This window comes from Pan paniscus, chromosome 21, assembly GCF_029289425.2.
Source record: "Pan paniscus chromosome 21, NHGRI_mPanPan1-v2.0_pri, whole genome shotgun sequence".
Lineage (NCBI taxonomy): Eukaryota > Metazoa > Chordata > Mammalia > Primates > Hominidae > Pan > Pan paniscus.
The window spans coordinates 789681-806880 of NC_073270.2; the positions used below are offsets into that span (position 1 = coordinate 789681).

Here is a 17200-nt window from a genome sequence, read left to right on the forward strand (position 1 = left end):
GAAACGCAGCAGTATTAAAAAAAAAAAAAAAAGAAAAGAAAAGAAAAGAAATTCAGCAGTATCTGCAAAGTCTCATCTCAAAGCATCCAGGGACAACATGCCAAAGGATAAGAGCCCAGAGGAAAAGCCCCCAGCCCTAAGCCCCCTTTACCTTTCTAGAAGATGTTTAGTCTCAGGATTCTTCATTTACAATCAGCGTCCTGAGGTGTTGTGAATTCCAGCTGCTGTTTTCTAGCACCCAAGTAACATCCTAGCATGTTCCTCAGAGAACACTCAGCTCCAGCACGTGTGAGATGCTTGGGCCCACTCAGATCCCTTACCGGATAGGCTCATAGGTAACAATCATTGCACTTATGATGTGATGCTGCCACTTCCCCTCACACTGCCAAACAGTTGTCCCTGGGGCAGACTTGGAAGCTGTATAAAGTGTGGTGCTAATGGAAAAATCTGGTGGCAAAGGGCATCACAGTGTTTTGCAATTAATTTTTTTTTCCTGTAAGCTGCATTGTTGAAATGGTTTGACATGCAAACCATCCCTCCCTCCCCGACCAGTGTACAGACTTCCAGGTCTCCACCCTAGCGTGTTCTAAAAATCAGTGTATCATCAGGCTGATTCACCACTTGAAGAGGTGGGGCCCCGGTTGGGGTACATGCTGCATAAGCTCAGCAGGTACTTCTGCTTCCTCTGCCAGGTCACAAGAAGACAAACCAGTCTTTGTCCTCACAGCTGAGGGGGAACATGCCAAACAGGTTGCCCCAAAAAACATATTCATGGTGCATCCCTGAGTTGAATAAAGCATCCCAGTCAATCCACCTAAAAATGCTGAGGGAAAAATAAATAAATCGGCTGCACCATGTTGGGTAGATAGACTTACATGAGGGGGATACTGAGAACAGAGGAAGAGAGAACTTTTTTCTGGTTTTAGTTAGAAAAAAGTAAGAGCTGATGCACATGAGTAGGGTTTTTAAGATATTAAGCACTGGGCATATAAGTTACTGGAAATACCCCATCTCTCTCTTTGATGTTTTCAGTTTGGAATATTCTTCCCCCTTTCTTCCTGGAGAGTCTTAAATGTACCTGCTGTACAGAAACACTTCAAACGCCTTGGCCTAATGGACAGTGGATGCAAATGGAAAAGGCACTCAGTAAACTGGGCAGGGATGGGAAAATTGGGCAGGACAAGCTGAATCAATGTTTTCACAAAATTATTTGCAAAGCTGATGGATGGGATTTATCAACTAAACCAAATATTGTGAGACTAAATTCAGAAAGCCACACAGCTATCTTTTGATTCTGCCTAACAGAGATCATGTCCAAAGTATAAAAGATCCCTGAGAGAAAACTTTTCCAATGGAATAAAATCATGAAAAAGGAACTAAAATAAACTCAGTACTAGTAACTATTAGTAGCAAACTGTTTCCATAAATGGTTACTCTAGTACTACCTCCTTTAAGTAAAGGTTTGTATGGTGAAATTCCAATTCCACAACCTCTGATCCAGTTGGGAGGGAAATCAGGGATCAGGCAAATCTGGCCATAAACAAGGTAAGAGTACAAAGATTTAACTTTCAGGATAAGAACAAATCCTACAAATCCAACAATTTGTCCCTTAGCACAGCTCTCCCTTATGTCTATAGTTCTCTTTTTCTATCTGTTGATTAGAGTGGCCTTCTCATTTTTATAGAATATTGTTTAATCTGAGTTTCAGCCATGGCTTGCTTTAACTAGGATAAGAAATCTGGTCACTATATATATTTTTAAATCTCAAAATAGCAGCGTACTTATTTTTAAGTGGTGAGATAACTCATCGTATAGAAACTACCAGCTGAGATGACTAATGCTATATGTACAAATGGGCTGCATTTCAAAAACCTGTGTTTTCCAGATTCATAATGAACTGCAGCTCAAAAGCAGAACCAGGCTTAGCCTGTAAAACATGAGCATACTTTTCCTAAAGCATGTGGAAATGAGTAACTCAGTTAAGGCTCACTCCAAAAATACCCAACAGAGAAGCCAAGGAAGGAAAAAGAAAACAGTCTGCTTTTGGTTTTTGAACTTAGAATTTCTACAACTGTTTGAATGAATCTTATAATCTGATTTCCTGGATGGGTCTTCTTAAAGGTTTTATTAGAGATGTCTACCCAATGCAATTAATTTTTTTTTTTTTGTCAGGAAAGAGCAAGAACTTATCGTTTCTGTGAATTTGAGGATTATGATAATATTTTTCATGCCAGATCAAATCAAACCACCTTTTATAGAAAAGGAGCCAAAGCGGTGACGGTGAGCTTTAGTCACGATCATTTTCCTCCAAGCCCATACAAACCTTTCTCAGAAACTGCACAAAGGAGATGAACTGAAATTATCCCAGACACAGGAAGAAGGCAAACCCTGGAAAAGGAAGCAAATGAGCTATACCTTTGATGGGCTCAGCTAGCCCACCCAACTCATTCAAGAAAGAGGGGAAGTGCATAATCAGAAATAAATGCCAATACTCACAACGAGAAGTCTGCTGAGGAAGAGCAGAGCACAGAGTTTTCAAATCCTTGTAGGAAGGGCTGTTTTAATCCTTTGGCTACCCAGTCTCTTAGAATAATAGCAACAGCTCGAGTTCTTAACACAGCGAATCTCCCTGTTGGGTGTTTATTTTGTATGTGTTTTTTTCTTTCTTTCTTGTTGGCACCTATAAAGTTGGTACTAGGCAAAATCCCCAACCAAAGGGTTTCTTTGCCCAGTACCCAGGAGCAGGAGCACAGATTTTTCTCCTTCCTACACTCAAATAGGCTGGTACTCACTGGAAGATAAATCATCCTTTCTTGGCTTAGCTGGAGAGCTAATCGCCTGTCTGAAATCTGATGCTTAAGCCATTATGACTGGCTCAAGGCTTGGAGCAAGAAAGCTTATAAGGTGAAGCTGGCTACAGGTTAAAACAAAGCCTTAAGAGTTTATGAAACAAGCAAGCTCTGATGAGCGAGGGGCTTTTCAAAACCTCTCCGGGGGCTGGGTGAATTCTGAGGTTCTGATTAACCACACAGGCAAGACTTCAAAACCCAGGGTGTCCCCCATTTGTAGGTGGTCCCAACATTTTAAGGGTTATGAAATTGAAATCTAAGAAGCAGTTACATTATCTTCTCAAACACCACCACTATAAGAAAATTATTTCATCTATAAATTTCAGCGTGAAATTAGCCTTCAAAAGACTAACAACTACAGTTTCATTGAAAGTTGAAATGCATAATCTAATTAAATGCAATTATTAAACACACTAATACTAGGAAGAAGCTGTATGATGCAATAAATAAAGGAATAAGAATATGTTTATTAATTTGAAATAATCCATACTAAGAAAAAAAGTAACTTACCAACATAATCCCTATCAGGGAGGATGTTTTATTTTTCAACACTGTACTTTAGGGTTTTATGCAGTTTTCTGAAATACATCCTTTTCACTTGATCTGTTTAATCAGAACTTCACAGATATCACACTTCTGATTTTAAATGTCAACATAATAAATAACCTTGAACAAAGGAAAAATGTTCTCCATGTCCAACTTCTGGCTTGGTCATTAGCTGCGTGAGCTCAGCAACTTGTGTTTTGTCATCTGAGAGTATGGAAGGAAGGCTGGACAACTGAAATGAAAACACGCCCTTTTAGTTCTTACCTACGTGCTTATGGCAGGCTCCTACCTATGTGTTTATGTCAGGCTCCTACCTATGTGTTTATGTTTTACCCTCTCAGCTATTCTAATAGTCTCCAACACACTACTTATGGGAGAATACAAAGCACAAATAAGAACACACATTTTAATCCTTCTGCAAATTCATTCAACCAGGAGACCCTGAAAAGTCACGGAGGGTACCCATGAATTAAAGCAGCCATAGTTTCTAATCAGCAAACTCTCTGCCTTCGGGGTAATGCTAACACAGTTGACAGGTCTAAGACTCACCACCACGGGCACACTGCCTCTGCTGTGCTGTGTGTTTCCTCACAGATGATCTCAGAAAACACCAGATGGGTTCTAGCCAGACCAGTCACTGCAAACTAGTCTTATACTTGACAAATAGCACGTAATTCCTGCTATCAGGTTCACCACAGTGGGCTCAGAGTTCTGTTTGAGAAACGCTCCTGCCCAGAAAAATATTTACACAAGCGAGAGTGGGGTGCCCCGCACTGCAGCATTCTGCCTACCCTGCCATGAGTCTGGCTCTGTCTGGCTGACCCGGTCTTATCAGTGGCCTTTGTACTCATTTAAGATCAGCATAGAGACAAAAGCTGGAGCCAAATAACTGACCAAGATAACAAGATTCAAGCCCCACAACAGTTACTAAAGCCATGAAAACATTGTGCTCTTTAACCCAGTCATCCTGCTTCTTTGAAATTGTTGGGAAATAATAAAAAAGGAGGAGAAAAATGACCAGGTAAGATGTTCTCTGCAACATCATCTACCATAGGGAAAATGTGGAAGCAGTCCAAACATCCAAACAAAAAAAGAATAATTCAACTGCTAGAAACACCATAAGGAATATTATACAGTCATCGAAAATAATAATTTGAAAACTATTTTCCATGAAGACTTGGAAAAATGCAAAGAATGTTAAAGTCAAGAGCTGATATCCAAATTATAAAAGCTTATTGAAACTGTGTTTAAGTTTGTTAGCCTGAAAAGGATGAAAAATCAATACTAAAAATAAGACCTAGTGTGGAATTTTGAGTAATTCTTCTCTTCTGGTTTCCTATCAAATTTTATGTTATCATTAATTTAAATAACTTTTCTTTTTTTTTTTTTTTCAGACGGAGTCTCACTTTGTCATGGAGGCTGGAGTGCAGTAGCACTGTGTCGGCTCACTGCAACCTTCGTCTCCTGGGTTCAAGCAATTCTCCTGCCTCAGCCTCCTGAGTAGCTGGAATTACAGGCGCCCACCACCACACCCAGCTAGTTTTTATATTTTTAGTAGAGACGGGTTTTCACCATGTTGGCCAGGCTGGTCTCGAGCTCCTCACCTCAGGTGATCCACCTGCATCGGCCTCCCAAAGTGCTGGAATTACAGGCGTAAGCCACCGTGCCCAGCCTAAATAACGTTTTAATGCAATTCAATAAGCATCTTTAATAAATAAATATGTATCTGTCTCAAAAAATATATATCCAGGCTGCAAAAAAAGAAATAGCATGAGGGAAAAGCTATAATCAATTGGGGAAGGCAACTATTAGCAAAAATAAAGATGATAAGAGCAGGCATAAAAAGTCACCTCCCAGTGCTCATCCATTTATATCATTTAACTGGGTTTAATGAGGATGTTAATACAACTCTGGCCCCAATATCATGGCGTCCAGCAGGGCCTGACATGAGGGTACCTGGGATGTTTCCTGATCAGCGGCTCATGACAAGGACAAGAGAACAAGGGGAATGGTGCTATCCCCCTGATATATGATCAGCACTTTATGTTTTAAAAAGTGTTTTTACAGCTATTATTTTTTTCCCCGCACAACCACCTTGTGAAGAAGGTAGGATAGCTATTATTATCTTTCTTTCACAAATAAGCCACTTGTTATTTGGCTTCTAAAGCATATCTAAGCTCTAATTAAAGTTTCACAACATTAGTGTTTAGAGAGTTATCAATCAGTGCATTCAGTTTACAACATGATTCAGAAACTTGGGGGAAAAGCAGACTGCCTCATCCCTATACCCCAAAGAAACACAGCTATTTTCCTAACCAACAATCACCATTTACTTCCTAGCTGGCTATGAGAGAACAGTCAAGAGCAATTTATGATGCTCTTACCTCCTTAACAAAAGACACTGCAGTACTGTTAGCAGTACCATAATAAAATGTTTTTGGTTTTTTGCTTTAGAGATAGGGTCTGGCTCTGTCACCCAGGCTGGAGTGCAGTGGTACCATCATAACTCACTGCAGCCTCAAACTACTGGGCTCAAGCAATCCTCCCACCTCAGCCTCCTGAGTAGCTGGGACTACAGGTGCATACCACTATGCCTGGCTAATTTAAAAAAAAATTTTTTTGTAGCGATGGAGTCTGGCTATGTTGCCCACACCGGTCTTGAACTCCTGGCCTCAAGCAATCCTCCCTCCTCGGCCTTCCAAAGTGTTGGGATTACAGGTCTGAGCCACCCCATCTGGCCTAAAATGTTTTGAATTAATGAAAACAATACTGTACCAATCAAGAGAAGTAGGATGGAGGATCTGGTGAAAAAGAGATAACACTACGAGGAATGATTGATTTTGATGGGCTGGTGGTAAGGAAGGGCAGGGGGTGCAATCTGGAAGGGGTACACAGGTAGGGCTGCACACAAAAGTAGAGCACCATTAAACTGAATTTTAGATAAACAATGAACACTTTTTTAGTATTTTTTTTTCTGGCAACCGTGTACACAGGAGACTTTAACTTTCCCTAGAATGTACAATCCTTGAGGGCAGAAATTTTTGCCTCTTTGGTTCACTGCTGTATCCCCAGTACCTAAAACAGCACATAGTAGGTGCTCATGTATATCTGGCCTATATTAATAAGGTTTATTTCTTAAGCTAACTAGTGTGTACAAAGGTGCTTGTTATATAACTTTCACACATTTTGTATGTCTGAAGTGTGGCATAATACATTTTACAAATTACAGCATTAATGAATAGCTCATTTTAAAAGCAGTTTCTTTTACCCAGCCTCCGTGAGGGACTCCAAGGGGGAAGTCAGAGTATAAAAGGTTGTGAATCACCCCTTATCCCATTTAAATGTTACATGGGGATGTCAACTTGAGATGATCAGTTGTCGGGTGTATTTTGTGCCAAGGGCATGGTTTGCCCTTTCCCAGAGGCTCCTCTTTTGCTTGTTTTATTACTAAGACTATGGAAAGTGCTTCTTCTGCCACTGCCCTGACTCCATCGTCACATGAAATTTCCCCTCATGCTCTACGAAGCCCAAGCAGCAATTTTTGGAAATTGAAGAAACATATAATTTACTCCACATCTGAAACTCCTACTAAACCCAAATAGCTTATCCTTTTCTCATAGGAGACCAGTAATTGGCCCTCACTAGCTGCCATGCAGCCCTCTTTATCTCATCTTCATCTAGGTTCTCTAAATGTTATTTACATGCATAGAAGTGTATTTATAACCCGCATCTCTTACATTGAGTATTTTTTTAAACATTGGAGAGGTGTTTCTTTTGTAATACAAAGTGGGAAAAGGTAAAGGAATGATTTTTATTAACATATTCTCAACCATGTGAAATATATAACATTTGACGACTATATAAAAAAAAGGAAGACATTTATTTCTAGGTGGTATTATCACCAGTAATTCTTGCTTTTGTTTTGGTTTTCAGACAATACAACACGCATCTATACTTTTAAATTTTCAGCTGGGTGCGGTGGCTCATGCCTGTAATCCCAAAGTGCCGAGGTAGGCAGATCACCTGAAGTCATGAGTTCAACCCCAGCCTGGTTAACATGGTGAAACCTCATCTCTACTAAAAATACAAAAATTGGCCGGGCGTGATGGCATGGGCCTGTAATCCCAGCTACGTGGGAGGCTGAGGCACAAGAATCACTTGAACCCAGGAGGCAGAGGTTGCAGTGAGCCGATATCACGCCACTGCACTCCAGCCTGGGTGACAGAGCAAGACTCTATCTCAAAAAAAAATTTTTTTTTCTATGAGTGTCATATATATGGTGTACACACATTTGTGTTTGTATATACATATATGTATGTATATATTACTATGTGTGTATATACATATACAGACACATACACATATATGTATGTTTGTATATATATTACTGTTTATGGTTGAGTCTCTAATTAGATTTGCTTATAGATGTACATGGGTCATGGTGACTAGAATAAGTAAAAAATCTTCCCCTGCACAGTCCAGATAACTGTCTGCAGTAACAATTCATACTCTGACACCCTGAAAGTCACAAATCAGAGAGCTTTCTTTTGCTTTCAACCTCAATGCCCAGACCTGTTAGGCAGGATACCAGGTGGGAAGGAAAAGTTACAGCTTGCTTATTAGATCTCAGGAACAAAGAAAAAAGGTAAGTACAAAACAAACCAAGTTGGAAAGGAATTAGTGGGGTAGGTATCTAAACCCATGAAGAAAGGATTTTGCCCAAGGCACCGGAAGAAGGTTGAGGTCTTGAGGCACCAACAATCTTAAACACCCCTTCCCCTGAGCATGTGAATGGAAGCAAATGGAGGGCAAGGGAGGAAACCACATCATCAGAGGGAATTAAAACCCACCCACTACACTTGAAATTTCATAATGTTTCAATCTCCTCTCTCATCAAATATTTTACTGGAGAAAGTCATCATAATTCTGATTTATTTTATTTTTTGATATGGAGTCTCACTCTGTCACTCAGGCTGGAGGGCAGTAGTGCAATCTGGGCCCACTGCAACCTCTGCCTCCCAGGTTCCAGCCATTCCTGTCTTAGCCTCCTAAGTAGCTGGGATTACAGGCATGCGCCACCATGCCTGGCTAATTTTTGTATTTTTGTAGAGATGGGGTTTCGTCATGTTGGCCAGGCTGGTCTTGAACTACCGACCTTGGGTGATCCATCCCCCTTGGCCTCCCAAAATGCCGGGATTACAGGTGTGAGCCACTGCCCATAATTCTGATTTTTCTTACTTCATTTACAGTAAGTCCCCGAACTTCTCTGTGACATTACATAGGGATGATGATGACAGTAAAATAATAGCTTAATCTCATTAGATTATTGTGAGGATTAAGTATGAAAATGCAGGCAAAGCATTTTAGGCACCATGGTGCATTTAAGTGTTCAGTGAATGTTAGATATTCTCATTCATGTCTTTATTATTGATAGCAGTCCCACAGCAGAATCTATAAAAGTCTCAAGAAGCTGGGCAGTAAAAAGGTCAAAAATGGAATGGACAGGGAAAGATCAGTCATCCCAGAACAAATAACTGAGTTTATCTGGGTTTGGGTTATAGTGTTCTACCCAGAGGAGATGCTTGCAGCTGAGACTGCTAGAATAAAAAGTCACATTCATGGGCTGGGAATGCCCACTTTAGAGGTCACTTCCTGCTGTTGTCTTCAAAAGTGCTTTACGGCTTACATAGCTCCTGTAAGTATGTTTCTGGTGCGCTCACTGGTCCTAAACCGGCAGGTGGATATACTTACCGATGGTTTACATGTGGAGAAATAGCCCTGCCCAATATTTCACGGTTAGTGCTGGAACTAGGACTCAAATTCAGGTTTCCTGGCTCCAATTCTACACTTGCTCCAGTATATAATGTTGTCATTTGAAGGTGTTCAGAGCCAGCAGACGTAGGACTCTGGACTCAGACGCTCAGAAAAAATTTCTGCATAGACAATTACTATTCTCACTAATTCAGCTATTTGGCACATAACTCAAAAAAGAAATGAACACTTGGCATGCCATTTTGGGCAGGTTGTCCCCATGGTGATGTGTCTCTTAGGAGGATCCTCTCTGCATTTCGTGTACAGATTTCTCCCGAATCTCACAGAAGCAATATTGGAACAGAAAGTGAAACTATGTAAGTCTCTAATATAACCAAAATAAGAATACAAATACAGGTCTTTATGATTCATAATATGGCTTGTTGCATATTCCTAAGAGAATCATTTTACAGAATATATACTTCTCTTCCCTCCTTTCTCTTTGTTTAGCAACATCAAACAAAAGCTGCTTGGGAGTGGCTACTAGGAATTGGTTTTAAGCATACAAACTAATTTCCTCTCTCCTCATTCAATCCCTCAGAAAGAAGTGCAAGAGGAGTATACATTACATTTGCATCAGCATTCAGCATTTACATTTGTCTTTCAACACTTCAACAGAATTGACTTAGGTAATAATTTACTCAACTGATTTCAGTGCAAGACCCTAAGATAAAAGCAAATTTTCTGAGAGTAAAACAAAACAAACCCAAACTTCAATGGACAGAAAATTGCTTTGAAATCCTAGTTATCTAGGCAACTTGCTATTATCCGTTCATTATTAAAGAGAATAAAAAATTAGTTTGAGAAAAGACATACATTTAACACACAAACTCCAGAGCACAGGGTTACCTGAGGCACTGCCGTTAACCTTTGTGGTGTGAGCCATGCTGGCTTGAGTCCAATGAGAGATTCAGAAAGGAGTGAGGAGTCATGCAAATTTTATGCATCAAGTTCTCAAAGGCATTCAACCTGAAACAATAAAGAGAGCCCCATCAAAATGGATCATTTAAAAAATGTACAACACTAAATCTTAGACTTCCGTTTACAAAGATGACTGCTAACAGAGAAAGGAAATTGGAATGGGGGGAGAAAGACTATAGATCCAGGAGGTGACTGCATTGGACTTGGCAGTATGGAGATAACACCCACGGATGTACCAGTGGCTACATACTGAAAGGGGTCTCTACACATAATAATCTATGGGAAACAAAATTGGTTCTCTAGAAATGAGACTATTTTAGGAAAGTGGTCACCAAATACAAATGACTTCCTAATGTGTAGCACTCTACAGAATATTTTTGGTTTTTAAGCATATCTTCCTTTCCAAATTCTGGTTCAAAAAGTTCATTTATTCAACTGCAATTTCAAAGCAATTATTGCACCAAATGTTTACATTTTTAAAAAGATTAACTTCATGGAAATTCTTTTGAGATATCCGAAGTCTTTCTACCAACGCCTCTTTCTTACATGCAACCACCTTTCTAAAGCACAAATCTGATCCAGTCAGTCCTCCTCCTCTTAAACAAAAATTCATTATCTCCCACTGTGCCGCTGGATAAACTTCAAATTATTAGAGGCATTCGGACCAGAGCAACTCCATCTTGAATAGGGGCTAGATAAAATAAGGCTGAGACCTTTATTTTAAGTCTAAATTCCCAGGAGGTTAGGCATTCTTAGTCACAGGATGAGACAGGTCAGCACAAGATACAGGTCACAAAGACCTTGCTGATAAAACAGGTGGTGGTAAAGAAGCCGTCCAAAACCCACCAAAACCAAGATGGAGATGAAAGTGATCTCTGGTCATTCTCACTGCTCAGTATATGCTAATTATAATGCATTAGCATGCTAAAAAACATTCCCACCAGCAGCAGGACAGTTTACAAATGCCATGGCAATGTCAGGAAGTTATCCTATATGGTCTAAAAAGGGGAGGACCCCTCACTTCCAGGAACTGCCCACCCCTTTCCTGCAAAACACAAGAATAATCCACCTCTTGTTTAGCATCAAGAAGTAACTGTGTGTACAATCAGTTGAGCAGCCCACGCTCCTGCTCTGCCTATGGAGTAGCCATTCTTTATTCCTTTATTTTCTTAATAAACTTGCTTTTACTTTACTCTATGGATTCACCTCTAATTCCTTCTTGTGAGAGATCCAAGATCTTGGGGTCTGGATTAAGACCCCTTTCCAGTAACAAAATGATAGAGCATGGCACATAGTTCTGAAACACCGGGGTCCACATTGGGCAATATATTCATTTTACATTGATATTTCTATTTAAAAGTTACCTGAGATTACCATAATAAGACTTATATTTCAATCACAAAATTTAAAACAAAAAAAGAAAAAAAATACAAAAAAGTACACCGTTTCCCCTTTGGTTTTTGCAAATACCTTCCGAAAAATACTAGCAAACAGTAAACAACAGTACATATAGAAATTCCATTTCCATTGTGCCCAAACTCTGACTCTAGACCCATGAAATCAGAAGAAGTTGGGAGAAATAAATTCTAAGTTGACAATTAAAGTGTCAATTCAGAAACCCACATGACCTCTTAACAACAGAATGCCAAAATAATATCTGTATACACTAATTCTAATGCAGCCATTGAAATCATATAAGTTTTTAATAAGGCAAAATATTCAAAGTATGTTGGCTAAAAGAAAAACAAAACTGTATACTATCCTAAACCTAATTTTATTAAAAATATGTATGTGTATATGTACACATTTAAACGATGAGAAGTAAATATACCAAAATGTTCACTGTGGTGGTTGCCTCTGGGTGATGAAATCATGGATTTTAGCTCTTTTCTTACTTTTGTAATAATAATTATTAAAAATAAATATTTAGGCCAGGTGCGGTGGCTCACACCTGTAATCCCAGCACTGTGGGAGGCTGAGGCGGGCAGATCACCTGAGGTCAGGAGTTTGAGACCAGCCTGGCCAACATGGCAAAACCTCGTCTCTACTAAAAAATACAAAAATTAGCCAGGGCTGGTGGTGCACGCCTGTAATCCCAGCTACTCGGGAGGCTGAGGCACCAGAACCACTTGAACCTGGGAGACGGAGATTGCAGTGAGCTGAGATTGCACCACTGCACCCCAGCCTGGGCGACAGAACGAGACTGTCTCAAAAAATAAAACTAAAAATTTAGACCCCTTCTGTCTTATTTGCTTTAAAACCCTCAGGGAAAAGAAAAGGTATTTTTTTTAATGCTATTCAAAAAAGGAAACTATCAGGCTACAATCATGAAGATTATAAGGGGTCAGAAATATAAGTAAATAAAAAGGAAGGAAAAGGAAATGGCTGATTGCTTTGATCACATAGGGTGAGAATTTCTTGCCACTTAGTGAAATTTCCCTCATTGTTTAAATGGGTTTGCACGACAGTTCAAAGCTAACTACTGTGAAAGCAACTCAGTGTAAACTCAAAAGGACCCTTTTTTCTTTTTTTTTTTTCTTTTTTTTTTTTAAACAGATTGCTTCTGACAAGCCTGCCCGCTGCGTGGCTTTTCCAGCTACACTGACTAGCATTGTGTTCACCTGGAGAGAGGAGATTCTAAACCATCCACTCCCTGCTGATCCTTAGTTTCTGGCTGGTGACACACCAGAAGGATAGGATGGCTCCAATCTCCCTGATGAAGGGGTAATCACCTGACTTTCTCTTGGAAACAGAGGCACTGGTTCAGGTCCACAACATTGAACTTGGAGAGCAATAACCTCTGTGTGCACAGTCATTGCTGGCTGAATCAAAAGGCAGGCATTAGGGATAAACACTGTCTTTTAAGAATAGGAGTGAATGTCTATACATTTCTGACAAACGCAGTTTTATTTTAAAAAAAAAAAAAAGTGGAGACTGGGAAGACCAGAGAGGGAGGGGCAAATGAAGGGGCAAAGGAAAGAAGCCCAGTTTCTGGAATTATTCAACTAAGTATGCTTTTAAAAGCTAACAACCACAAAACCCTAAGCCAAACCCTGTTTACTGGCCCCTTGCTAGCCTTGTGTGTTTGCACTCTTGCTCCATAACGGCTTGTAAATACCACCATGTAAAACCTTGAAGGCAAACAGAAGACAAGAAGGGACAAGCTGCATGTGCTAGGGGTGAATGAAGTATGTGTCAAGGTATTTGGATGGAGATGTGCCCAGAATCTTCCTAGTCAAGCTTAATAAACTTTGGCCCAAGGTCCTCTCCTGTTATTGAAACTCTTTCATCTGGCAGAAGATCTTTTTCTCAGATCCAAATTGGTGCCTCCCACCCTTCCCCAAACTGAACAATAAAACCAAAATAAGGAGGAAGCCTAAAATTAGGAACTATAAGCATATCACTGGTAAAATAACAAGACACTGTTGGCCGGGCACGGTGGCTCATGCCTATAATCCCAGCACTTTGGGAGGCCGAGGTGGGTGGATCACTTGAGGCCAGGAGTTCAAGACCAGGCTGGCCAACATGGCAAAATCCCATCTCTACTACAACTACAAAAATTAGCTGGGTAGGGTGGTACACGCCTGTGATCCCAGCTACTTGGGAGGCTGAGGCACAAGAATCACTTGAACAGGGAGGCAGAGATTGCGGTGAGTCGAGATCACGCCACTGCATTCCAGCCTGCACAGCAGAGTGAGAGACCCTGTCTCAAAAAAAAAAAAAAAAAGAAGACACTGTCACTGGGTGTGAATCCTGGCAGTGTCTGTGCAAAGAGAACAGTTGTATATTGTGTATTGATTTTTCTCAGTTATTATTCATGCTGACAGGCGGCCTCAAATTGTGAGTGCTCATTCTTCTTAATGCTATGCAGATTCTTATGTCGGTGCATTGTATAAACCAGAAAATGTTTGGCCACAGTCCATTCCTGTGTTACAGATCAATAAATTGCTTCTTTTCTCCCTCAGAGGACAGCGCAAACCAGTAAATCTTAAGTGGTACAATGGTGGCTTAGTTCTCCTAGCTAAGAAAGAAACCACTCCTGCGAAAGGATTTAGGAAAATACATCAACAGAGAAAATAAAGAATTTGTCTTTGTCTCTATTTATTTCGGGAGACTGAAGGATGCTGATGCATGTTTTAGTAGATCGCCAAGTAAGGTACAATGAATGACGGAAACATTGCATGAGCTGACCCCATAAATACTTTACATTAGCTAAAATGATACAAATATGAAAAACAGCACACTAGAACTTTGATAAAAATACACCAATGCAAACAAGTAGTTAGATAAAATTGAGATTTGATATATACTCTAGCACTGCTAAACTATCAAATGCCACTATCTCAGTTAGAAACAAGATAATGCTGATGATAATATTGATGGTAATGTTGATGGCAGCTAATGTTAACAGACCTCTTACTATTAGTTATTGAAATATAAAATGTCACCCAAAGTGTAACATTAAGTACTACTAATAAGAAAAGATGTCACTAAATGATAAAATGCTTATTAAGAAATTACATTCATTATAAGACACATCCTCATTTCAGAGGCCATATGAGAAAAATGCATACCTTACCACTGATGCAATTGTTACATTCAAGGGACTTTTAAAAACACTTAACAGTTATTACCTTGTTTAAACTTCACAACAACCCTACAAAGTACTACCCCTTCTCTCCATTGTATACATAAGAAACAAGCACAGGGAGTTTTAGAACTTGCTCACATCACACAGCTAGTATGACAGCGCTGACATTTAAAGCTGAGCAATTCAGCCCTAGGGCTCTTGTGATTATGTGATTTAGAGTAAGGGCACTATTGTTTCAACAAATGAGAACTTAGGGCATAAATGAGTGATGCATATACGTAAGGTGGTCACCTTAGTTACCTATATGCTTACTGCAAGGAGGCTTTGCGCAAATCCTTTTTAGATAAGAAAGCTGCATCTCGGAATTTTATGTAATTTTTTTTCTTTTTTGAGACGGAGTCTCGCTCTGTCGCCCAGGCTGGAGTGCAGTGGCGCAATCTCAGCTCACTGCAACCTCTGCCTCCCAGGTTCAGGTGATTCTCCTGCCTCAGCCTCCCAAGCAGCTGGGATTACAGGTGTGTACCACCATGCCCAGCTAATTTTTGCATTTTTAGTAGAGATGGGGTTTCACCATGTTGTCCAGGCTGGTATAATATGTTTTTAGAGCAACTGTATTTGCAACCTTATTCCTTGGAGTAACACATTTAAGAGCCTGAAGTACTTACATGACACACAGGAAATGCTTCTCAGTACTTAACCAGTACACTCTTTTCTTCTTCTTTTTTTTTTTTTTTTTTTTTGAGACGGAGTTTTGCTCTGTCACCCAGGCTGGAGCACAGTGGCGCCATCTCGGCACACTGCAAGCTCCGCCTCCCGGGTTCACGCCATTCTCCTGCCTCAGCCTCCCGATTAGCTGGGACTACAGGCACAGACCACCACATCCAGCTAATTTTTTGTATTTTCAGTAGAGACGCGGTTTCACCGTGTTAGCCAGGATGGTCTTGATCTCCTGACCTTGTGATCTGCATGCCTCGGCCTCCCAAAGTGCTGGGATTACAGGTGTGAGCCACCGCGCCCGGTCCCAGTACACTCTTTTCTAGACTGCACAGAATTAGTAGAGCAGGCTTGATTATCAACCTTGTTCTTTATATGAATGTCAACTGTTTCAAAAAATCAAATACTTCCAGAACTGAAAAACAAAAAAAAAAACTCCACCAGGTAGAAGGTTCTAAATGCAATGGTAGGAGTTTCAAAAATGCATAAAAACTAAGGCAGGATACTGGAATCAGATTCTTGCCACTCAAAATAAGAATTATACTTTAAAAATGTAGATGAAAGCTGGCTTCACTTCTCCCCACAGAATAACCAAAATAAATATACATCAACGAGACTATCACCAGCAATCTCCCAGAACTCATGAAAGAGAATCGGTCAGTTCCTGGGGCCACTGAGAAGTAAAAACAAAACAAAACAAAAAAACAAAACAAAACTCCAGCAGACAGTAAGAGAATCAGATTTTCATATCTGTGACACCCTTCCCCCAGTCTGCTTGGTATCAAGCACATGTAAAACTTCCCCCAACTCAGATTCTACACTGGAAAAAGTGAGATTAAGTTGGACACACAACTTGCCTACCATCTTGGCTTCTTTGGCAGGAGACCTATCCATGCCTCAACCCATGAGAAGCATCAGGAGTGCCTGAAGGGAGATACCACCCTGTGGACAGCCGGACACAAAGGAAGGAGGCAGGATTACCATCTCCAGCCCTGGAAGCTCCGCTCTGTAACTCAACCAAAGGAGATGCCAAATCAGAGTGGCTGTTCGGCAGCACTACGCTGTAGGAGGTAGATTCCACAGGTCTCTTGGGCATGAACTCCTAGCCAGCCTTTCCATACCACAGGGATAGCTCCTTTGGAACCTCCCCCATTCCAGCCAGGCAATCCTCTGATCCTTTGCTAGAAGAACAGAGGCAAACCTGGGTTTTAAGTACCATTTAGTGCTGAAAAAGAGGCAGTGACCTAGCAGGAAAAATGTGTAAGAAATTCAACAGCTAAATTACAAATAATCTCTAAGCAAACATACCAGTAAAAACCAAAACAGACTAGACAGAGAAGATTGGAATAAATAATAAATCCTTTAATGCAAAGACACAGACATATATCCATAAGAACATGGAACCATGACCTCCCCAAATGTATAAAGCAAGGAACCAGTGACTGACCCTAATGAGATGGTGATTCATGAGCTCTCTGACCAAGAATTCAAAATAGCAGTTTTACAGAAACTCAGGGATCTCCAAGACAACAAAGAAAAGCAATTCAGAAACTTATCAGAGGAATTTAACAGAGATCGAAGTGATAAAAAATCAAACGAATCTTGAAATTGAAAAATATATTTGCTAACTGAAAAATTTATTGGAGGCTCTCAACAGCAGAATGCATCAAGCAGAGGAAAGAATCAGTCAGCCCAAAGACAGGCTCTTTGAAATTACATAGAGGAGAAAAAGTAAAATGAATGGAAATATATTATACAAAGATTGCCT

The 17200-nt window shown here is 40.2% G+C and overlaps 1 protein-coding gene across 8 annotated transcripts in view; it reads right to left on the reverse strand.

The window, feature by feature from the left end:
• Positions 1-3608: 3608 nt before the first annotated feature.
• Positions 3609-17200, reverse strand: part of LOC129394899 (phosphoglucomutase-like protein 5) — a 72871-nt gene continuing 59279 nt past the window's right edge. For 3 of the 8 annotated variants that reach the window (XR_008622283.2, XR_008622282.2, XR_008622284.2), the window contains one exon: positions 10045-10175. Coding sequence is in view for 4 of the 8 variants with exons in the window: in XM_063601013.1 (XP_063457083.1) it covers positions 10070-10175 (106 nt within the window). In the remaining 4 variants the exon portion in view is untranslated. The other 5 variants (XM_063601013.1, XR_010110991.1, XM_055104762.2 and 2 more) reach the window with 5 other exon arrangements.